Source organism: Lontra canadensis, unplaced genomic scaffold (assembly GCF_010015895.1).
Source record: "Lontra canadensis isolate GAN:19392208 unplaced genomic scaffold, GSC_riverotter_1.0 scaffold43, whole genome shotgun sequence".
In the NCBI taxonomy this organism is placed as follows: Eukaryota; Metazoa; Chordata; class Mammalia; order Carnivora; family Mustelidae; genus Lontra; species Lontra canadensis.
Window position 1 is genome coordinate 10,514,345 of NW_022631037.1, and position 22,799 is coordinate 10,537,143.

A 22,799-nucleotide genomic window follows, 5' to 3' on the forward strand; every position below is an offset into this window, starting at 1 on the left:
TGAATATAACAGATATATATCGTATGTATATGCATGCTTTTTTTTAAAGGAAGAAGAGTTGTCTCAAAGAGCGCTGCTCTGAAGCGGCAGGATTTGTCCCCTCAAGGTCACCTCAAGTACAAGGGGTTGAGTGTAGGAGATGGGAGGGCTGTGGCCTCTGGAGGTTGTTGCTGTTCAGGTACTGTGGGGCACTGAGCCTGGCAGTGCCAGTCGGGAAAGGAGCTGGTCTGGGCAAGATGCTCTTCTCCTGGACCCAGAGCAGGTGAGACAAAGGCTCGTGGAGGAAAGTAACTCAGAGCCAGTCTCCTCCACAGGCACCCACTGCTCAAGATCCAGAGAGCAGATGAAAAATAGAAACCACCATCAAAACACAGGAATGTATATTATTAGCAGTTGGAGCCGGCAGTAGAAAGAGTCCTTCGAATCTGCTGATGACAAACTATATTGCCCAATCTTTCCGGGTAATTTTTTCTTTGACCTCCCTGCATATCTCCGGAGCTCCCACAGCTATGGCTGTCTGGGTTGCAAAATACATATTTACAGGCCTTGTAAGCCTGGCTAAATATAGGCTTTCTTTAAAGGCAACTGATGAGTTGGAGAAATCTTTCCTGTGTCCCACCCCTTCCCCACATCCCAACACACACACACACACACACACACCCTGACTCCTCCTTCTGTGGGTGGATCCCAAGGGACCCCTGTCCCTGTACAGGCATTGGGGGAATTGAGGCACCAAGAGGCAGGAGTGAAAAGTCTTTGGCAAGTAGAGAAGAGAGGTCACCGTCTCTCCAGAAATGACCCCAGAAAATTTGGAAGAGCTGCAGGCAGGAGACGCATCTGTCTCTGATTTCCATAGACGTGACCTTAGAAGGAACCAAGAAGCCGGAAGTCTCGTGAAGGCCCACACAGAGAGGCGAACACTGACGCCCATTTGGGCCACACCTGCTCACACATGGGCACACACCTCCATGCGTGTTCCCATACACTTGCTATCAGTAACAGCAGACTCACCGAGCTCCTGCTTTGTGCCAAGAGCTGTTCTGAATGCATAAGGCCCTCACAGAGCTCATTTAATCATCAACTCTGTTGTCTCTGTTTTACAGATGAAGAACTTTGTTGCAGTCCCTTCACTGGGGAGTGGCAGGTTGGGAACAAAAACAGTCTGGCTCCGGGGCCCCTATTCTGCTCTGTCCCACATTAGAGCAGGCGAGACCCGGGGTCTCTGAGCTCAGGAGACACACTCAAACATTCAAATTGAGCTTTTTGAGGAAATTAGGCTTGGGGAGGGGAAATGACCAACCCCAGGTCACCTGGCAACCGGGTGAAGCTATGATTCAGTTCAGACCTTGTGAACCACAGCCTGGTCTTTCCTCTAAAACTGGATAAGTCACTTCCCTCTGCATGTCTCAGCCCTCCTCATTCCCCTTGGGAACGGGTCAACTAAGGGCCATGGAAGGCCCCTCCAGCACTGATATCCTGGACTTAAGTTTTCCTCTTGCAGTCATGTAACAACACATATGCCTTTCCAGCATGTTCTTATCTGCCCAAGTCCCAGGCAGAGGAGGACAGATGAAGGGGAGAGATTGGGGCAGGGACCACTGGCTCCCTACAAAATGGTCGAAGGGAAGGGTCCAGGCCAGCCTCTGCTCAGATGATTGTGGCCACAGAAACACAATGTTCAGAGGCCAAGTCTCAAGGCCCCAGGGCTGGGAAGAGAAGCCAGCCTGGCACCCAGCCCAGGCCGAGCCCAGGGCACTGAGAGTTTGGGACTTATCACAGATCTCCCTGCCTTCATCACCCGTTACACCTGGTGTTTAAAACTGGCAAGCCTTGAGAAACAGTGTCAGAGGGCCCTCATCAGATCCAGGGGTAGAAGGGAAAACAGGGAGGGGCTCTATCAGGAGAAGAGTCAAGGGCAGATTATCTCTCCCTGTAGAAGCCTCCAGCATTTTTAGCAAGGACTGGGAAAGGCATCTCCTTCCCCACACCCCCTACCTTCTGTGTTCCAGCCACTTTCCTCAGTTTATCCTTTCGGGGACAGAGACACCAAATGACTTTTCCAAGGTCACACAGCTAGCAAGTGGTAGAACCAGGACTTGAACTCCGGCCGCCTAGCTCCTGGGTCAGCTTTGGGAACCTCGCCCTCTCTTCCAGGCTAGGTGAGGAAGGACCACCATTTTTTTCAAACATTTTTTTTTTTCTTAAGATTTTATTTATTTGTCAGGAAGAGAGAGCGGGAGCAAGCAGGGGAAGAGGCAGGCAGAGGGAGAAGCAGGCTCCCCGCTGAGCAACGAGCCTGATGGATGCTGGAGTCAATCCCAGGACCCTGGGATCATGACCTGAGCCGAAGACCGAGGTTTAACTGGTTGAGCCACGCAGGCGCCCCAAGGACCACCATTTAAAGACCAACAGGCTACTTGGCCATCAAGGCCTTCTCCATGAAGGACAATAGAAAGGATGGTTAAGTCAGCGCGGGTTGCTGAACAGGAGAGGTGCGGATCACAGCGGGAGGAATGAAAATTAGGTTTAAACCTTTCCAGCTGGATGATGATCCCCCGAGTCTGCTCTCCTCACCCTCCTGGCAGGTGGGATTTCTGCTCCAGGCAGGCAGGGAGGGCATGGAGGAGATAATACTCCATTCCCCACCCTAGTCTCTTGCAGGCCAGTCAGCTTGGTGCCTGACCCCAGTAAAGCACTTATTGCTCCATAAAAGCTTCTTTGGGAATTCTGGCTGGGGGTGTCACTGAGCTAACCAGGAGCCCATGAAATAATAATCCCACTCATTAGCCTCAGCCATCCAAGCTCAGGCGGACTCCACCCTCCGGCATCCTAAAGCACTTAAAAGGGTTTCTCCCTTGGAAGTCTCAGGACAAGGGAGATCCAAGCATCCCAGAAATTCCAGTTCACCCCAAGCTGCTGCTGGAGGTGTTTGGGGTCCCAGGGTCACTGGGCCTGACTGCTGGTTCTCAGCTCCTCCCCCAGCCCTTAGGAGCTGGCTTTCCCACCTGGCCAGAAGCGTGGGCCCAGACCCCTTGGGCTGGGACCAGTTAAGATGACTCACTAAAGGGTGTGGGAGATTCTGGGCAGAACACCCAGGGGCCTGCACCCTCCTCCAGTCCACACAAGAACTTCTGGGGACAAAGCCCAAACTCCCATCCCTCAACTAAGTGAGGTTTCTGTCTCCCCCAGCGTCCACAGTGGGGTTGGGGGGCCTGCTGGGAAGCAGGTTTCAAGCCTCAGACTTTGAACTTGGAAACCCAAGTCCCAAAGCTTGTTCCTGGAAGGTCTTCTATAAAGGGTTAGGAGGGAGGGGAAGGTTGAGGCTGGCTTCTTCAGTCTGTCCCATCCCAAAGTATAAAATCGGGGAGGGTGAAACGTTCTGGGCAGCTAGGCAAAGAGGCAGGTGGCACTGGAAAGCCTGAAGTCTGGGTTCATTTCCGGTCTCTGCTCAGAGCCCAGATCTTCCCCTCCCTTAGCCTCAGGATCCAATCCTGTGGTTCCAGGCCCCTCCCCATCCCAATATTCAGGATTCCCAGGCAGCTTCCCACACCCCATCCCCCACGCTCTTTTGCACGTGCTAACCGGCTTATATCCCGCAAAACCCACAGACACCCCTACAGTGGAGGGGTGGGAGGATTCCCTACAACAGCCCTTCTAGGCAGGCTGGGGAGAGAGTGGGAGATTGGGATGAAGAGGAAGAGGATGGAAGAGAAGAGGGCGGGGGAGGAGGCAGAGACCGCAGGAAGGCCTGAGATGCAGGAAGCAGCTGGGAGTGGGGGGGAGGCTTTGTGCCTGAGTTGTTCTCTGGGTCCTAGGGTCCACACTGTTCGTCATTTTCTGGGATCTGTGGCGTGAAGTAGTGCATCTGGACCCGACACGGTCTAGGGGGTGGACCTTAACTCCCAGCCCTGGCAGCTGGGGACAGGTCGGGGGCTGCCCCAGACTCCTTTCTGTGTATCATATGGGGGTTGGTGAGAGCATCACAACAGCTTTCTGGGTTGCCAGGACAGGGAATGGGTAGTCACTACCATCTTTCCCCCTGCCTCTCTAACACACACTTGCACACAGTGGCCGGGAGCCTTTAGATCAGAGACCCAAGCCAGAGCTCTCACTGGTGAAACTTAGGCCCCAGGCCTCCAGAATCCTCCTCCCAAACGCCATTTTCCTGTTTAAGAGGCAAGGGTGCGCGGGCAGGGGCTTGAGGACAGGGATTCCGCCCCTCCCTTGCAGCCTGGGCGCAAAGCAGACCGGTGACAGGACACCCCCTTTCAAACTGCCAAAGGCAAAGGCCAGCTTTGGGCTGCCACCTGGGGGATGAGGACCATTTCCTTTCTCTGTTCTTCCTCCTCAACCAAAAGGCCAGCAAACCTGGGCTAAACTTTCACACCTTAGAAGATTGCAAAAGGTTCTCCAGGAGAAATTGTTAAAATGCAGATTCCTGGGCCAGCCTCTGAGCTTCTGCTTCCCAAAGTTTGGAGGCAGGCCCAGAAATCTGGATTTAAAAAATTTTCAAGTACCCAGCGATTTAGATGCTGCCAGTCTTGAACCACACTGGGGAACTCCGAGGGCCTTGAAGGCAACCATCCTTTGCCCCGCCCCACTAATCTCCCTTCCCATTTGGGTAGGAGAAGGGCCCACACTGAGACCACTGGGGATGGCTTGCCTCCCCTAATATTTGGTGGGGCTGTGCTTTTGTGGGTTGTGATGAGCCGCAGTCAGAGATTGGGATGGAAGGGCTGAAGAGGACAGGCCAGGACCGGGGGGGTCAGCGTCAGGCAGTCGGAGAGGGACGGGCAGCGGAGGGGATCCATTCGGGAGGAGGGGAAGGGGAGGGCTCACAGACTCCGGCCCCGGAAATCCGATCCCTTTAGGACCCAGAGGTGCCAGTCCCCCAGCGGCGGCGGCGAGAAGGGCAGCCGCTCGGTGTCGGGCAGCCGCCGCTCCGGCAGAGCCAGAGAAAGACCGAGGCTCGGGGCGCGGGGGGGAGGGAGGGAGGGAGGGTGGCGCGGCGGCAGAGCGGCCCGGGCCGGCCGAGCAGCCATGGGCGCCGGGGTGCCGGGCCCCCCGAGAGCCGAGGCCCCCGGCCGGGGTGGGGGACGCCCGGGCTGCCAGCCCCGCTGACACCGCCTCGGACGATGTGAGCCGGCGCCTCCGCCGCTGCTTCGCGGGCAGGGCGCGCGGTCCCACCGGCCCCGGCCGCCGCTTCTCTAATTTGGGTGGGGGCGACCGTAGCAGGCCGCTCGGGCTCTGAAAGAGGGGCTGGCTGTCTGTGGCAGCTGGATTGGGGGAGGCGACCCACACAGGGCGCTCGGAGATTTTTTTTTCCTTTTTTTTTTTTTTTTTTTTTTAAGCGGGGTTAACTGTTTTTGGCAGCTTGGTTTGGGGGGAGCCTAAAAAAGGCCTTCCGGGGTTTCTTTTCGGGGGGGGGAGGGGGCGGTGGTCCCGACTTGGCCAGCCGCCTGTTGGAGGGGGGGAGCGGGAAGCGAGGGGATGCGCCCCCGTCTCCCCCCACCATGATGAAGACGGAGCCGCGGGGGCCCGGGGGTCCCCTCCGGAGCGCCTCCCCGCACCGCAGCGCCTACGAGGCGGGCATCCAGGCGCTGAAGCCGCCCGAAGCGCCCGGGCCCGACGAGGCGCCCAAGGCGGCCCACCACAAGAAATATGGCTCCAACGTCCACCGCATCAAAAGTATGTTCCTGCAGATGGGCACGACGGCGGGGCCGCCGGGCGAGGCGGGCGGCGGCGCGGGCCCCACGGAGGCCCCGCGGGCGTCCGAGCGCGGCGTGCGCCTGTCGCTGCCGCGGGCCAGCAGCCTGAACGAGAACGTGGACCATAGCGCCCTGCTCAAGCTGGGCACCAGCGTGTCGGAGCGCGTGAGCCGCTTCGACTCCAAGCCCGCGCCCTCGGCGCAGCCCGCGCCGCCGCCGCACCCACCGTCCCGGCTGCAAGAGACGCGGAAGCTGTTCGAACGGAGCGTCCCAGCGGCCGCGGGCAGCGACAAGGAGGCCGCGGCGCGGCGGCTGCTAAGGCAGGAGCGCGCCGGCCTGCAGGACCGGAAGCTGGACGTCGTGGTGCGCTTCAACGGCAGCACCGAGGCGCTGGACAAGCTGGACGCCGACGCCGTGTCGCCGACGGTCAGCCAGCTCAGCGCCGTCTTTGAGAAGGCCGACTCGAGGACCGGCCTCCACCGTGGGCCCGGGCTCCCCAGGGCTGCGGCCGCCGGGGCTCCGCAGGTCAACTCGAAGCTGGTCAGTAAGCGGTCCCGGGTGTTCCAGCCGCCGCCGCCGCCGCCCGCGCCGTCGGGGGATGCGCCGGCCGAGAAGGAACGCGGCCCCACAGGGCAGCAGCCTCCGCAGCACCGAGTGGCCCCTGCCCGGCCGCCCCCCAAGCCCCGGGAGGTGCGCAAGATTAAGCCCGTGGAGGTGGAGGAGAGCGGGGAGTCGGAGGCCGAGGCGGCGCCCGGGGAGGTGATTCAGGCGGAGGTGACGGTCCACGCGGCCCTGGAGAATGGCAGCGCCTTGGCAACCACTGCCAGCCCCGCGCGCGAGGAGCAGAAGGCCCAGGCGGCCCCCGAGGAGGCCACGGCGACCGTGGCGGCGCCTGAGAGAGGGGTGGGCAACGGCCGGGCCCCGGACTTGGCCCCCGAGGAGGCGGATGAGTCCAAGAAGGAGGACTTTTCGGAGGCGGACTTGGTGGACGTGAGCGCCTACAGTGGGCTGGGGGAGGACTCTGGGGGCAGTGCCCTGGAGGAGGACGACGAAGACGAGGAGGATGGGGAGCCCCCCTACGAGCCCGAGTCGGGGTGCGTGGAGATCCCGGGGCTCTCGGAAGAAGAGGACCCAGCCCCGAGCCGGAAGATCCATTTCAGCACAGCGCCCATCCAAGTAAGTGAGCCCCCCTCCCCGCCCCCGCGCCGCCCCTGCCACGTGCATGTTGTCGCCCCCGCCTCACCAGCCGGGTTTGGCAGGCTGAGTCAGCCCCTGCCACCCAGCCCCCTTCCCAGAAGTTACCACCCCGAGGGGGCGTGGGGGAGTTCCAGCTGTTTGTCAGAAGGGGACGATTTTCAGGCCCGAGATGAGGGCGGCCTGCCCTGACCTGTCCTCAGGTTCCTCTGTCTGATGCCTCGCCCTGGCTCTGCGGCACCCACATCCTGGGACACCTGCTTCCCCTTCCTCTCCCAGGCGCTCTTCCTCCGGAGGCTAGGGCTTGGGTGGTGGGAAGGTGTGTGTGTGTGTGTGTGTCCTCAGGAGACCCTCCCCACATTGGTCCTTACTCCACTGGGGGGGAGAGATGGGGGAGCTTAGGAACACCCCCCTGCGTTTCCCCTATAGAGGAGGGAGGAGCTAAGAACTTCCTAAAACGAAGGTGTAGGGGACCAACCCTCCTCCGTCCTCTCTGTAGCCCCCACCCCAAGTTTGCAGAAGTGAAAGAGGGAAGCAGATCTTTGAGGGTGAGCTGAGCTGGGGCCATGTGACTGGGGGTGGGGGAAAGGCCTGGCACTGGGGCCCTGTTCCCTGGGGTCTGTGCTGGGCCAGCTGGGGATGTGGAGGTGTTGGGTTCAGCAGGCAGCAGGCCCCTGGCCTGGCTCATGAAGGGGCTGGGCCTCAGGCAGGGGCAGGGCACCGGAGAGAGGGGTGGGGCTGGGAAAGCCCCCAGGATGCCTGGCAGCTGCCCACATGCCTTTGCTCTTGGCTGCTGGGTAGGGCAGACCTCCCATGGCCTTGGAGAACTCCAAGTGCTTTTGCCACATTCTCTGGGTGCCCTGAAAGATGGATGGGAGCTGCCCCCTTTGGGGGTCTCAGTGTTCCCATCCTCACCAGCAGTCTCAGCAGTTGGTCTGTGGCTTGTGCCAGTGCCCCAAGATGCTCACAACAGTGCCGATGCGGGGGGGTGGGGACATTCCCGGGAAGAACTAAGAGCCCTAGGTCACCCCTGCTTCCTGCCACCCTCCAGTCTTGGCTGGCACATCTAGCCTAGATAGCCCTTTCTCAGTGCCCCAGGCTGCCCAGCACCAGCTTGGCTGCACCGGGTTGTCCAGGCCCTAGACTCTCCTAGGCCTGGACCCTGCCTTTATCCCTCCCCAGCCAAGTCCTTGTCTGTTTGCTCAAAGTTTCCATAACTGCTTCTGGACACCGAGGCTGCCCACGATTCCTCTCAGCCCTCCTAGAACATCAGCGGCTGCCCGGCTCCCCGCCCCCGCCCCAGCAGAGGCCTGAAAAGGTGCTACTCCCGCTAGGCCAGCACTCCCCCTTCTGGGGCTGCGACCTTACACGTCCTTTCTCTGCCCTCCCTGTCCTGACAGCTAAGGAACCCTGGATGGAATTGAGGATGAGGGTGTTTCTTGGGACATGAGGAGGAGGTGGGGACCACTGAGGGAATCAGGACCCCCCACCCCCAATCCCAACCAGCACCACCATGACCAGTTCTCTGAGCAGCCTGATCAGAGATGGAGTTTGGTCTTTCAGTCCTGGGCCTCTGACTGTCTATATTTGACACCTTACCCTGATTTTTGGGTAAAAATAGCACATGATTCGGAGCAGTGCTCCCCAACTCCCTGGTGACTGCTGCTCACAGGAGTGTGGGAGCCAGTGGTCTGTGGTGCCTCCTTGGTGTGTCTGACTTTTGACTTTGCTGGGGATTTCCTTCTCCCCACCCTGGACAGTGAGTCCCCGTTTTTCCCCCTTCCGACCCCCCACCCTGTTTTGATGCTGATTCCTGGGTCTGGTGCCCTGCGGATGACCCAGTTGTTCCCTTATGGCGTCTTCTGCGGAGGATAAAGAGCCCAGTTCCATGTTGTTACTTGGGGCAGGGGACTGGGCCCAAGCCACGGATAGGCTGGGCACATCACGGTGGGCAACATGAGGGGCGGTCTGGGGCCTCAGAGCCTTTGTCCTGCAGGGGGCAGGATTTGATCAGCTGAGAAGAGAGGGGCGGGCAAAGCACAGGGCAGGCTGGGAGGGCATTCTGGAGGTCACAGTGTGTCCTCTGGCTCATGCACACTCATTGGGGAGGGGTTTTGTTGACCCAGACCACCAGATGCAAAAGCGGGCCAAAGCTGGTTTGCCAGGCCCAGGACCTGAGTGCAAGGGGGACGGAGTCACAGGTGACCGAGCCACCAGGGCTCAGCTGGGTGCAGTCTCACCCTGCCCCACCACTGGCTGAGCCAGGTGACCTTGGCAGTAGACCTGGCATCTTCTACTGTGTGCAGACTGGGTGGCCCCTCCTGCCAGGGGGCGCGGAGGCCAGATGCCCCAGATGTCAGGAGGGCAGTCCGACCCCTGCCCAGCAGGCGAGGAGCTCTAAGGGCCTGCGCTCGGATTTCTCTGCTGTCGTGAAATCGAGGGCAGTGAGTGAAGTGACCACACAGGCCCCTCCCAGCCGCACTTCTCATCTTGTGAAAGCCCACCGGGGAGAGGCTCGTGTGAGGGGGACTGGGGGATGACACCGGGTGAGCCCAGACAAAGGCTGGGACACAAGTCTGCTGCCTGCGACGGTGCCCATGGACCTGCTCCTGGAGGACAGGGAGCCCCAGTAGGGGCCTTGGGGACACGGTGCTCCACTCCAGCTGCTCAGGCCTCAGTCCTGGCTGTCTGATAGAGCTGCCCCCCACTTCCTCGCCCCCGCTTGGCTCCAAGTGGTGCCAACCTGTCGCTGCAGGCAGCAAAGCATGAACATGTCATGGTACCCCAAATGGCACTCATTAACCTCCCACTGGGGGTGCCCCGCCTGGACCCAGAATTAGGCACTCCCCCAGAGCCCCTGCCCTAGTCTCTCTGTTCTAGAGGAGGGTTGGAATTCCTCATCTCGCTGAGAGACCCAGGAAGGAGACAGCAGAGAGGCACAGGGGACAACAAGGTAGGGCTGGCCTTGGGGCACCCAGGCAGGCTGGGTTCACTGGGGACAAAGTCAGAGAGGCTGCCTGCTCCCCCAGCTCCTTGCTTTCACCAGGGTCCTGGGCCTCTGGCCTAAGCCTTCTAGTGCACTGGGGATAGGGGGCACACCTTGGAGCTGCTTCTCTGGAGGGAAACTGAGGTCTGGCCTTGTAGGCAAGGTCATGTGGGTCTGGCATTCTGCCCCATTCATGTCCTGCACCTCAAGGGGAGGGCTGCCCCTTTCTTGGGGTGGGGTGGAGGTGACCGTTCCTGCTTCCTTCCCCCACCCCAGCCTCAACTTTGGACGTTCAGGTCAGGTGGGTCCTGGGTGCCCCTCCATCTTCCTCTGTTTCTCTCTCTCCTCCTCCCTCTGCTGTCCCCGCGTTCACACCCCCTCCCCTCCTCTCCCCATCTGGCCTCCTCCAGGATCTTCTCCATTCTTACTCCCCTCCTCCTCTGCCCCCTGCTCCTGCTCAGCCTGTTCTTTTCACTCTCCTACCGGCTGTGTCTGCCTCTGTCTGGCTCTCTGGGTCCCCATGTTTCCTTCTGCCCCCGTCTCTTGGTCTGCCTCGGACCTGGGGATCTGGCCTCCTGAGTCGGCTCGTTTCTCCAGGATTGCCCTTCCTTTCTTTCTACAGCAGCCACACTCATACCAGTTGCGGCTGAGGGAGAGAATAATGGTGTGGATGTGGCCAATTTGTCCCTTTCTCCATTGCCCCATGGGCTGGAGCACCAGAAGGGCCTGCCATCAGAGCTGGGGTCACGTCGGGGCAGGGGGAGGCCTGCAGCAGGACAGGAATGCCGAGGGGTGCCGGGCACCTGCTGTGGCGGCCCCTGGGCCCCAGCTCTGCCCCGCCTCTGATGAGCAGCCCCCCTGCAGGTGTTCAGCACCTACTCCAACGAGGACTACGACCGGCGCAACGAGGACGTGGACCCCATGGCCGCCTCGGCTGAGTATGAGCTGGAGAAGCGGGTAGAGAGGCTGGAGCTGTTCCCCGTGGAGCTGGAGAAGGGTGAGAGGCTGCAGGAGGCACAGGGGTCTCCTTTCTGGTGCCAACCCTGCCCTGGGCCCCTGTCAGCACCACCAGCCGCATAGACTCCAGCAGCCAGAGCTGCCGCCACCAACCCCCGCCGCACCCTGCGCTCCTGCGAGTGCCAGGTCCCCAGGGCCATGCAGTGAGGGAGCAGCGGTCACGGCTCAGTGTGTCCTTATACACTGTAGTAGGTGCTAGGCAGGGGTGGGAGGGGTACTAAGATAGCACATGGACTTGGGTCACTGGGGTCCCCAAGCAAGTCATGCTTGCGTTGAGCTCTGAAGATGGGAATTGAGGAGAGTGTGTGGGAAAGAGAGGAGGGGCTTGGCGAGATGTTGATCACCGGGGCAAGAAGGACACTCAGGGCCTCACAGACCACATGGAGGACACTGTTGTCTCACATGGACGGGAAACTGTGGCAAGGCGTGGGCAAGGGATCTGAGAAAGACCACCTCAGGCTGTACTGTGGGGAGAAGGGTCCCAAGTGGATGGAGAGAGCCCACGGTGGTGTGGACGAGTTGCTGGCCGTGTGGGGAGTGGGTGTGCTCGAGAGATCCTTGGGAGGTAGAACCTGCAGGAGCTGGTGGTTTTGGGGCTCTGGCCGAGACAGTGAGGGGGAGGGAGGAATCCAGGTGACTCGGAGGCCCCAGGAGGGAGTGACGGCAGGAAGAGCCTGTTGGTGGGGGAAGATAAGAGTTTGGATGTCAGAGCCCATGAGACAGGAGGGGACAGCTCTGGAGAGAAGAGCAGGAGGTCTTGGGTCATCGAGACTCCATGGGTGAGTCTGCGTAGAGAAGAACCCCATTGTGGCTACCCCCATGCCATTCTACCCCTCTCTGCCCCTCATCTGTGTATACAGTTGTCTCTGGCACCCTGGCCCCCCCTGCCCCCCCCCACCCTAGGCCACCCACCACACACCCTGTTGCTCATGTGTTCTTGCAAGGGGCAAAGGGCAGGGGGCAAACCAGGAGCTTCCCAGTTGGCTTGGCAAAGATGGGGTGGACGGGACGGTGTCCCTGCCCAGTTGTGGACCTCCCCTAAGTGTGGGGACCGCTGCTTGAGGTCGGGCCGTGCCCTGGGGTGAGGCGGGGGATGGGGGGGCCTCTCACTCTGTTCCCTGCAAGCCCTGGCTGGGACGCCTAACCTCACTCTCACCCCCCAACATCTGCCTGTCCCGACTTTCTGCTCCACAGACTCCGAGGGCCTGGGCATCAGCATCATCGGCATGGGGGCCGGGGCAGACATGGGCCTGGAGAAGCTGGGCATCTTCGTGAAGACGGTGACCGAGGGCGGTGCGGCCCACCGGGACGGCAGGTACCCCCTCCCCCACCTCCTGTCTGCTGCAGGCTGCCCATCGAGCCGGGAGAGGCCCCTATCTGTGTGGGGCTCAGGTGTGGGTGGAGCCTTCCAGAGTCATGTGCGGGTCCAGGGGTTGAGGCAGCCAACAAACCCAGTGGGACCCCTGCCCTCGTGGCGCTTACATTCTTTGGAATGTGGGGAGGGGGCTGTGCAGAGGCGTCGTATGCCCTGGTTTGGGGCTTGTGTGGGCTGTGGGAGGGAGAGCATGGCCCCGGTGTGGCTTCCTGGTGGATACATCTGAACTTTTTTCTTTTTAAATTTTATTTTCACTCAGCAAATACTGAGTCGCTGGCTCTGTGGTGGGGCTGGAGGCAGGCCCGGGGGAGTCAGTGACGACTTCCCTGGCCCTCAGGAAGCATATGCTGTGGTGAGGCAGACACACATCCAAGTGGACACACAGAAAATGTGGGAAAAGTTTTGGGTGGGGGGGCGTGAAGGCATAAAAAGCAGGACTTGCTCTTTCTGGATAGCAGGGAAGGCTTCCTGGAGGAAGTGATGTTGGCGCTAAGGCCTGAGGATGAGCAGGACGCAGTTAGGTTGAGGGAGTAGAATGTGTGAAAGGTTCCAGGAAGGGGACTGAAAGCAGGCAGGCATGGCCGGAGCCTCGAGAGCAAAGGGGGGGTCCAGGTGTGTGGCCTGCCCACAGGGGAGGCTGCTCCTTGTGTGTGCGTATGTATGAGCACGCAGGTCTGTGTTTGGCCTCTGAGGCTGGAGGGGTCAGAAGGTTCCAGGAGGGCCTCCTGGAGCTCTGGGTAGCCCAGTGACCCCTCTGTGGGCCACTCCACTGCGTATGTGTCAAGGGGGAAAGGGGGAAGCGCTTTGGGGCATCCCCAGGGTTGGTATAAGTTGGCAGTTGGTATCAGAGGCGGCTTGTGGGGGCACTTTTAAACCCAGACCCCCTCCGTATGACAGACACAATTGGGTGTCCCTGTGGGGCTGGGTGACTTTGGGGTCCTGTTGCTAGAGCTTCTGCCTGCTGTGGCCCAGGTGGCATGAGGGGTGGACAAAAGGATGGTGATAGCCAGTGCTCTTTCACTTACCCCCCTTCCCCCAGTTTGGACTTCCAGAGCCATTCCTGTGGTCACCTGTTGGCTGTTGGCCGCGTGGGGAGTGTGTGCACATGGGAGAGAGGGCCCGCGTGCGGGGCGCAAGGGGGAGAGCTGCTCACAATAGGCCGTTTCCTCCGCTTCTGCAGAGGAGCCCTGAGAGAAGGCCTGGAGCTCGCAGGGGAGGGTAGTGGAGGAAGGAGATAGCCAGGGGTCCTGCCGCCCCCCACCTCTTTCCTTCTGGGGTGGAGAACCAGGGCTTCTGCTGCCGCACCAAGCACGTGGTGGGGGCTTTCTCGGGGTGCGGCGAGCACAAGAGTGTGCCATGGGGCTCTCGGGCATCTGGGAGAAAATCTGCAGACCCGTAAGAGGACTGTGTGTCACCTGTGCTTCGGACGTGCGTGGTGGCCATGAATTCTGTGGGTGTCACACTGCTCCGTCGGGTGTGATGGAGGAGGGGACAAGGGTGTGATTATCACAGGAAGTGTGCTTAGTCCCGCCTGCCTGTGTCGGATTTGCTTGCCCAGGTCTCACTGCCCGGTGGTGGGTCTGGCTGATCCCTGACCCTCTGGGCCCATGCACTTTGCGCCAGTTAGACAAAGTACCAGGACCCAGTGGGGACTGAGCCTCCGCTTTCTGTCGGAAGGAGACCACTGCTCCCTCCGCTCCCGTTCCTGTGGCGGCCCCCCCTAACCAGTGTGGCCTCTCCCAGGATCCAAGTGAATGATCTCCTGGTGGAGGTGGATGGCACAAGTCTGGTTGGAGTGACCCAGAGCTTCGCAGCCTCCGTGCTCCGGAATACCAAGGGTCGCGTGCGGTAAGGGTTGGGAGAGCCCGGCTGGGTGGGGAGTAGGAGCAGACTGGAGGCTTGGTCCTCATCCCGCCTCCCTGCCCTCCTGCCCATACCCAGACAGGGTTCTAGGTGGTCCACCTCATAGAGGAGCTTCCACGGCCTTCCTGCCTGAAGGAACGGCCGTGCCCACAGCCCCGGCCCATGCCCGCCATCCTCTCCCAAGCCCCTGAGTGCTGCTGGCCAACGGCACTTGGGTTTCAAGGCCCGTGGTCTGCTGCGCCTCCAGATTGGCCTCCTTCCCCTGCCTGCCCGTGACCCACTCACTGGAGAACCGGGATATGCTGGGAGAATGCCAACCAAATTGGGGTCCCCCCACAGGCACTTCATCCTTCCCTCCTCACCAGCTGTGTAATCCTGGGAGGACTCGCCTCCCTGGGGCCTGTCAACTGAGGGAACTGGGTTTGAGGCTCCTTGGGTCGCTCTCTGGCATAACACTCAGGGACCACTCCCTGCCCTCTCCAAAAGGGGCATTGCCCCCAGGAAAGGGTGGTAGAGAGAAACAGGATGTGGGTGGCTGCGGAGAGGAGGGGCTAGTGCCTGGAAGTTCCACTATTTCCTCTCCATCCTAATCTCCACTCACCATCATCCCGCCCCTTCCTGAAGCCTGGAGGTTTGGAGCTCCCACAGGACACCCCGCCACAGCCCCAGGGCAGGGGAATGGGGAAGCAGGCTGCTGGGATGGGTCAGCTGCCCCATCTCCCTGCCTGGTTTTCTACCCTGTGGTGGAGGGAGAGCCCCCAGCCCTGGCAGCCCCTGAGCAGCCCTGGCAGTCCTTGAGTGCCTCTCCCCTGCAGCCCAGCAGGGGGTTTGACTGATCCCACCCCTCCCCCAAACCTGGCAGTGAGGGTTAGTGGGCCTTCTGGCTGTCCAGGGAAGGAAACCCAAGAAGGGCCCCCAGCTCCCCCATTCATTATTAATACTCTCGGGCCTCTGGACTCAGCCCTCTCATTTCCCCTCCCTTGGGAGGGTCTGGGTGTGGAGAGGAGAACACCAGCAGGGAGGATGGTATCACCAGCGGAAGACAGAGGCAGGGGGATGACGCTCGTGCCCCTTCAGGTTTATGATTGGCCGGGAGCGTCCAGGCGAGCAGAGCGAGGTGGCCCAGCTAATTCAACAGACCCTGGAACAGGAACGATGGCAGCGGGAGATGATGGAGCAGAGATATGCCCAGTACGGGGAGGACGACGAGGAGGTAGGGACTCCCGTCCTGGCTGGCATTATCATCGCCCCCTGGTGGCTGGACGGAGCATTACACCCAGGATATCCTGCCTCTGCCGCTTTCCCAAGCCTCCTGAAGGAGGCCAGGACATCTTGCCTTATCCTGGGGGAGTCCCCAGACTGAGGGAGGAGATGCAGACCCTTCCTTCAAAGAGCCCTTAGTCTGACGGGCGAGTCATACTCTGTCTTCAGAGAGCCTTCCTGCTCCTACAAAAAGACACGGTTCTCTCAAGAGTTCCTGCTCTGAGGGCAAGGCATGGCCTCTACCCTCAGGGGAACTAATCTGAAGGAGGCAGCTCCAGACCTCAGAGGACCCACAGCGTGAGGGGGGAAAAGTACAGGCTCTTTCTTCAGGGGTCCCAGTCTCATGGGGGAACTACCTGTGCCTTTAGGGGACTCCCTGGGCTGTTGGGGTAAGACAGACCACGCTACCGGGGTGGCCCCAGCTTGATGGGGGAGGCGTGACCCACAGCCCTGAGTAGCTCCCAGTCTGACGCGGACGGACTGTGGCCAGTCTAAGCCCTGCTCGTCAGGGCTCAGGGAGGCTGAGGTGGGCAGGGCACACAGCCTCCACGCTCCCTTCGCAGACAGGAGAATATGCCACCGACGAAGATGAGGAGCTGAGTCCCACGTTCCCGGGGGGCGAGATGGCCATCGAGGTGTTTGAGCTGGCGGAAAACGAGGATGCCTTGTCCCCTGTGGACATGGAGCCCGAGAAGCTGGTGCACAAGTTCAAGGAGGTGGGAAGAGGGGGTCCCTGGGGTGGCGGAGGGCAGAGGCGGGCCTTGACCCAGCCAGAGCCAAGTGCCTACCTCTTTGCCCCCACAGCTCCAGATCAAGCATGCCGTGACTGAGGCAGAGATCCAGCAGCTGAAAAGGAAGGTAAGAATGAGGGGGCATGAGGGCTGGGGGGATAGCCCCCCCGCCCCGGCCTCACCCCTGCAGACACTGGCACTGTCAGTCACCCATAGAGACACAGAACAAGCTCCTCTGAGGCAGGGGAGCCTAGTGTTAAAAGCTTGAGCTCTGGACGCCTGTGTGCCACCATCCGCTTGCTGCTCTGGGCCTCAGTCTCCTGCCCCGTGGAATGGGATGCTAACAGTGCATTCCATTGTGAGAATTCAATGAGATAACGCGTATGAAAGCCTTGGCAGAGCACCTGGTTTGTAAAAGGTGCTGAATAAGAAGTCAAGCTATCAGCTGCTAGGCCAAGGGACACCAGGTCACCATAGATGTCCTCCCACTCTGGCTGTCCCACACCCGTCCTCTACAAGCAGGCCCAGCAATCATTGTAAACTACCCAGATACACTGACCCATGCCAGCCTGGACCCCAGGCCTGCTCGCCAAGATGTCTGGAGACATCCGCTCCGTGTCACATGGAGACAGCGGACCCACGCCTCGCATGACACGATACCTGGGAGCAGCAGCCCGGACACGTAGAGACGTAGACCCCTTCTTCCATCGGCTGTGAGACACACGGGCATAAGCTGTCTCTCTGGAAGAGTGTCACAGGCCTTGCGCATTCTCGTGAAGGGGCCGGTGCTGACCCTCCCAGATGGGGACGCTCCTGACACACAGAAACACGTGTATGTGCCACGCACTGACACTGGAAGCATGTCGGGGGCTCGCCAGCATGCTGATCTGCACACTTTCTGTTACACCCTGCATTGGGCCCCTGCTGGGCCTGGACACGAGGCGTCCCAACTGCCACAGGGCTTCCAGTGTAGCAGGGACAGACAGCTCGTGAGGGCTGCGCGGCCATGGCCCACCCATCACATGGAGACAGGCAAGGTCACAGCTGAGCCTTGGTGGGAGGGGCCAAGCAGGGGTTAGTGACTGAGGTGGAGGAAGGGCACCCCTGCCCCTGGTGGGGGAGAGGCTGAGCCTGGAGGAGGCCCTGGAGGAGGCTGGCTGTGGCAGCCATTCCTGTGGGGACCAGGTGGGGGCTGTGGCTGGCAGGGTCAGGACTCCCCACAAAGGACTCTGGCTTTGGTCTTCCACTCAGAGGCCCTGGCGGTGTCCTGGGGGGGGGGGGGGGGGGGGGGGGGGGGTGCCGGGGGGGGGGGGAGGGGGGGGGGGGGGGAAAGGCAGGTTGGGGCTGGTTTCTGAAGTTGAGATGATAGGCCAGGCTCCTGGGTGGTTGCAGAGCGGGAAGGGGGTGGGGGGCCAAAAGCCTGTTCCTCCTTTTTGACTTGTAGACACTGCCTGCCAAGTGCCACGCACCACTCCCATCCCTGCAGGGCGCAGAAGCCAATTTGATCCCTGCCCTTGTGTAGCTTAGTGCGCATGCGGCTCTCCGGACCCTTATCAGTGGACATGGGGCTCTGCAGGAGAGCGCAGAGCTGCTGAGCTACTAGAGCAGGGGAGGAGGGGCTGATCCAGCCAGGGGGCTATGTGCGGAAGGGGATGGTGCTGGAGGACAGCACAGGAGACTTCTCTGGGGAAGTGATGCACTGGACAGAGAGTGGAGGGCTGAGCTGGTGGGAACTATTGAGCATGGGGTGGGAAGGGAGGACGGTGGGGACATTACAGGTAGAGGGAATGGCATGGGCAAAGGCCCTGGTGGCCAGAGGGAACCCGGCAGTTCTGAGGGTCTGCGGGAAGGCCCATGTGTCTGGGGCACAGACAGCAAGTGGCATTTGCAGCCCATGAGGTTGGACGACAAGCTGAGCGCCAGTGTGGCAGTGAGATCATGGAAAGGAGGACTAGGTTTGTGCAGGTGGGGTCGGGTTTGGGGCATGGTGCCTGTGAGGAGCTGGGAGACAAGGTGGGAGAGGAGCCAGGATTGTGGAGGAAGCCACAGAGACAGGGACTGGTCAGCAGAGCCAGAGCAGCAGAGGGGACAGAGGGCAATGGTGACCCTCCTCTGGCCTGCCCTTTCACATGTACCGTCTTCCTGGAGCCCGAGCTTGGCAAGGCAGGGATAGGTCCCATTTCACAGATGGGAAGACTGAGGCTTAAGACAGAAGTTGCCTTGCCCCAGGTCACAGAGTCAGTGACTAATCTGGGCCTCTTGCCCGATAGGAGCGTGCTACAGTGTGGGGCTCCTGGCTAGGGGCTCTGTGGCTGAGCCCCTACTTCTTTCCTCTCCAGCTTTTAGCTCTCAGGCTCAGCCAAGGAGAGTTAGCTGTTGGAGGGGGAGTGGGCTCCCCATCAGTGGGAGTCATCCAGATGGGGGCGCTCCTCAGCTCCCTGTGGCCCCCTCCAGTCCATAGCCCCTCCTTCCTCCCTCAGCTGCAGAGCCTAGAGCAGGAGAAGGGGCGGTGGCGGGTGGAAAAGGCCCAGCTGGAGCAGAGCGTGGAGGAGAACAAGGAACGCATGGAAAAGCTGGAGGGCTACTGGGGCGAGGCCCAGAGCCTGTGCCAAGCTGTGGACGAGCACCTGCGGGAGACCCAGGCCCAGTACCAGGCCCTGGAGCGCAAGTACAGCAAGGCCAAGCGCCTCATCAAGGACTACCAGCAGAAGTACGTGGTCAGGGGGCTGGGAGTGGGGGGGGTCCTGGCCCGGGGAGGACTTACTAGTGGCAGCCCCTCCCCACCTCCAGCTGAGTTAGGGAGGCAAGGAGCACAGAAGTTAGAGGGCCCCGTGGTGGGGGTACCTGGGCCCAGAACGACAGCAGGGAAGCCAGCACAGTCAGGCCCAAGAGGCTTTGGGAAGAACTGGGGCCTCCCCACCTAAATGAGAGGGACAGAGCTGCCCTCTTACAGGGCTCAGACAGGGCTGAGGACAGGGCTGAGGATCCTGAGACTCCTTGGATGGAAGTCAGACTCTACACTGTTACCCATGGTCTGTCCCCTCCTAATCTCTAGGGAGATCGAATTCCTGAAAAAGGAGACCGCACAGCGCCGGGTTCTGGAAGAGTCAGAGCTGGCTAGGAAGGAGGAGATGGACAAGCTCCTGGATAAGGTAGGCTCAGGGTGCCCTGGGGGCAGAGACCTATGGAGGGTGCAGCAGAGAAGCCCCCCTTTAGTCCCCTCTCTGTGCATCCTGGTCGGGGGAGAGGGAGTCATGCTGTTGGCTCAGGATCATGTCCCTATTAGGGGGTCAGAAGGGGCAGGGCCCCTGCCTGGTATCCAGGCCTGACCCCCTCTCCCTTTTGTTTGCCAGATCTCAGAACTGGAAGGAAACCTGCAAACACTGAGGAATTCCAATTCTACTTAACAGGAATCATTCCTTGACCGGACAATAATTAATCCCCTCCTGTTGTCCTCCCTCCCCTGTCCTCAATACTTCACCCCGCCCCCTACCAGCCTGGGGACAGGTGCCCCGACTTCCCCACCCTCCACCCCACCTCCCCCAGCTTCAGGGACCAGAGGGCCTGGGCAGACAGAGGTGGCTGGAAGGACGGCCTCCTTCTTGCCCTATGGGGCTGAAGCACAGAGGCCAAGGGATGTTAGGGTTGGCCTGGGTGGTGGACGGACACAAGGACCTGCAGACCATACTGCCAGACTTTACAACCTCCAGCCTTTGTCTCTGGACTGGAATGGGGCTGGGGGCTCTCCCAGCATCTCACCACCTGGAGGCTGCTCCCTGCCCATGGGGCTCCTAGGTGGCCCCTGGGCCTCTTGACTTGAGATTCTACCTTCTTGGCCCTTTCCCTGTCCCCCATCATTGTGCTGTCTCTGTTGCATTCTGACCCTCCCGCTGGGAGGGGCTGCCTCCACACCTCCCCCAATCCTGGTCCCCCCACCCAGGAGGGATAGAGCCCACCCTTGAGCCTGGAGGCTGGGCCTGGCCCTGCACTGATTTCTCATGCACCCTTCAGGAAAAGGGGAGAGTCCAGGACACCTGGTTCCCAGCTCCCCCTTTCTTGGGGCAGCAGCCCTCAATTTTTCCTTGTGCCTCCCCACCCCCAGGTGCCAAATAGCCATAACCTCCTCCTCCTCCTGGAACTGTTCTGTGGCCTCTCTGGGCTCCAGGTTTCCTGGCCAAGCCTGGGAAGGCTAGGGAGGAGAGGTCAGCTTAGGGGGCCTGGCTACAGAGCCCTTGGTCGTAGGCAAGGGGAATATTTCTCACTGGAGAGCCAGGCCCTGCCCTGCCCAGGGCCACACCTGGAAGCCTTGTACTAACATCGCAAATTCAGCCTCACTGCGCCCACACCCACAATTTTCCAAGGTTTTGACTGGAGGGCAAAATTTTACTACTACTCATCTTTTTGGAGACCAGGGCTGCCCCACTGGCAGCCTGCTTTCTAAGTGAAATCCTCTCCGTTTCCCCACTTTAACCCCAAATTGGGGCTTGGACCAAGGGAGGTGAGGACCCCCCCGCCCAGGTCTCCTCCCCATTCAGGATCCATCTCTCATATTGCCTCTTCCTCCTGCCCTTGCCCCAGACTGGATTTTTGTTCATTTTTTAAAAACAGACAGCCCCCATCACATCCGTTTGGGCTTCTCGTCCCCTGTAAATAGACCAAGCCGTCTATCAGTATTTCTCAGCCCCCTCCCCACCGCCCCCCGCCCCCAGACGTGCCCCTACCCCCTGAAAGAGCTGGCTGTCTCAGTACCCGGGCCCCTGCGCTTCACCTCCCCTGCCGAGGCAGAGGGAGGGGGCGGGGCCAGGGGGCGGGGCCGCGGGGCGCTTCCGGTCTCTCGGGCCGGCACCGCCCCTGCCCCCGCCCCCTCCCCCCGCAGGACTGCGTCTCTGTATATAATATATATATGTATGTATTGTTCCCGGTTTTGTACGGACCATGCCCTCTGTCAGGTCGTCCCCATAAAAGCAGCCCCCAGAGCCTCGCTGCCTGGTTTCTTGATTCGTGGGTGGGGGCGGCAGGGGGAAGGTTAGGGTCGTCTGTCGGTGCCCCAGGTACCCTGCTACTGGTGCCTTCTTCGCTGTGAAGATCCTTCTCATGGGGAGCCTGTATTTCCCGCCTTCAGCAAACTCCCTCTTTGCCACCATTTCCCCCATCAGCACCCATGCTTTTTATTTATTCCTCTTGGTTAGGGCTGGGGTTTCTAGAGCGTTCCTTAGCCCCGTTGCATTGCCTCTTTTTAGGAGGCCTCTGGCAAAATTCGGAGGCTGGGTTAGATGTGAGACGGTAAGGTGAACCGCAGATCCCTTCCCTGAGAAGTCTAACCTCATGGGGATATGCAGCCTCTACTCTCACAAGGCACCCTGCCTAAGGTCCTGAAGGATTCAAGGTCACCTGGGGGTGGGTGGGAGGTGAAACGTCAGAGCAGTTTTGTGCCCAGGGTCCTAGAGGATCTTTCTGTCCTAGAGAATGTAAATAGCCCCAGGCCCCTGCTCTGTGCCAACACAACTCACCGGCTCTAATAGAATGGGTCTGGCAGTCCAGATAGATGCCAGGGTCCTAAGGACAAGATTTGGTGAAGTCCCAGAGAGCAGGTGGGAGGTAGGGCCAAGGCTCAGTCTCCGACACCAGCCTTGCCTTGCTTGCTCTGGGTGCTGGAGTGTGTATGTATGAGAAAACAGAAGCATAAGGCACTTGCGCTCAGTGGCCTGGCCCCCAAGGGGATTCTAACGTTCCCTTTTGCCTGAAGGAATGAAGTCCCAACATCAAGGCTCTTCAAGGTCACTCTGATGGGTCCCTGAGAGCACCTGAGGTGACTGATCACTACCAGAACTCCACTGGCAGTCAGTACCTGAGGCAGCCACTCCCTTGAGGACAGTTTTCTTACCCAATTCTCATGTCAAGCCAAATTCAGACTTCCCACTCCTTCCTCTCAAAAATCCTAGTTCTACCCCGCAGGGCCAGAGAGTGACCATCCAGCCTGCTACCCCCTTTGGGGGGCATCTGGAAACCTGGGGATGGTGACCATGCCTCTCAAGGCATTTTCTCTGGGTGGCTCATCTTTGGGACGCTTCTCGGAATAAAGATCCAGATCATGGCTCCAGCCAAGAAATTCCAAGATGTGAAGTGGCTTGACCAACCTGGGTGGGAAGGTCGACGTGGGGTGGTGATGGCTCCTGCTGGTCTGACTGGAGCTCTTTCTAGGTTGAGGTCCTGCTGCCCGCACCGCCCCCCTCCCTGCCCATCTGTCCTGTGTATCACATGAGGGGCCCGCACATTGTATGTTCCAAAGGGTCGGCCACATGGTCCCCTGTTTCTAAGCCCGAGTGTGTTGTACGGCTGAGGCGGGGTGGGGGGGTGCAGTTTGCTTTGAGTTTCTCAGGCCTAGGATGTGACATGACCATGAGCTATGTCCACGTTTGGGGCTATGTCAAGTGGCCATGGGCAGGCCCATGGGAGGCTTGTGGCCTCAGCCCTGCCCTGTCATCTGCTCCATTCTCAGGAGTTTGAGCAGCTTTGCCACAACCCCAACACTTGCCATGGGGCGGGGCGGGGGGGATCAAATGAGGAACATTTTCTGAATTCCCTGAAGCTTGAGCATCACTAGGAACAGGGGTTCCTCTCAGATCCTATGGCCTAGAAGACACCCTCCCACAGAACCCACC

At 60.2% G+C, this 22,799-nt stretch overlaps 1 protein-coding gene across 2 annotated transcripts; it reads left to right on the forward strand.

Moving 5' to 3' along the window:
- The first annotated feature begins 5,005 nt into the window (after positions 1–5,005).
- On the forward strand, positions 5,006–20,451 carry PPP1R9B (protein phosphatase 1 regulatory subunit 9B). Of its 2 annotated transcripts, XM_032872122.1 has the most exons (10): positions 5,012–6,884; positions 10,753–10,885; positions 12,100–12,220; positions 14,024–14,128; positions 15,221–15,356; positions 15,970–16,122; positions 16,211–16,264; positions 18,618–18,847; positions 19,193–19,289; positions 19,491–20,451. In XM_032872122.1, exons 1-10 carry the CDS (start codon positions 5,514–5,516, stop codon positions 19,542–19,544), a joined length of 2,454 nt encoding a protein of 817 aa, XP_032728013.1. In that variant the 5' UTR covers positions 5,012–5,513; the 3' UTR covers positions 19,545–20,451. The 2 variants fall into 2 exon arrangements, with proteins under 2 accessions (XP_032728014.1, XP_032728013.1); XM_032872123.1 differs by lacking the exons at positions 18,618–18,847; positions 19,193–19,289; positions 19,491–20,451 and adding an exon at positions 17,582–17,674 and having other exon boundaries at positions 5,006–6,884.
- The last annotated feature ends 2,348 nt before the right edge of the window (positions 20,452–22,799 follow it).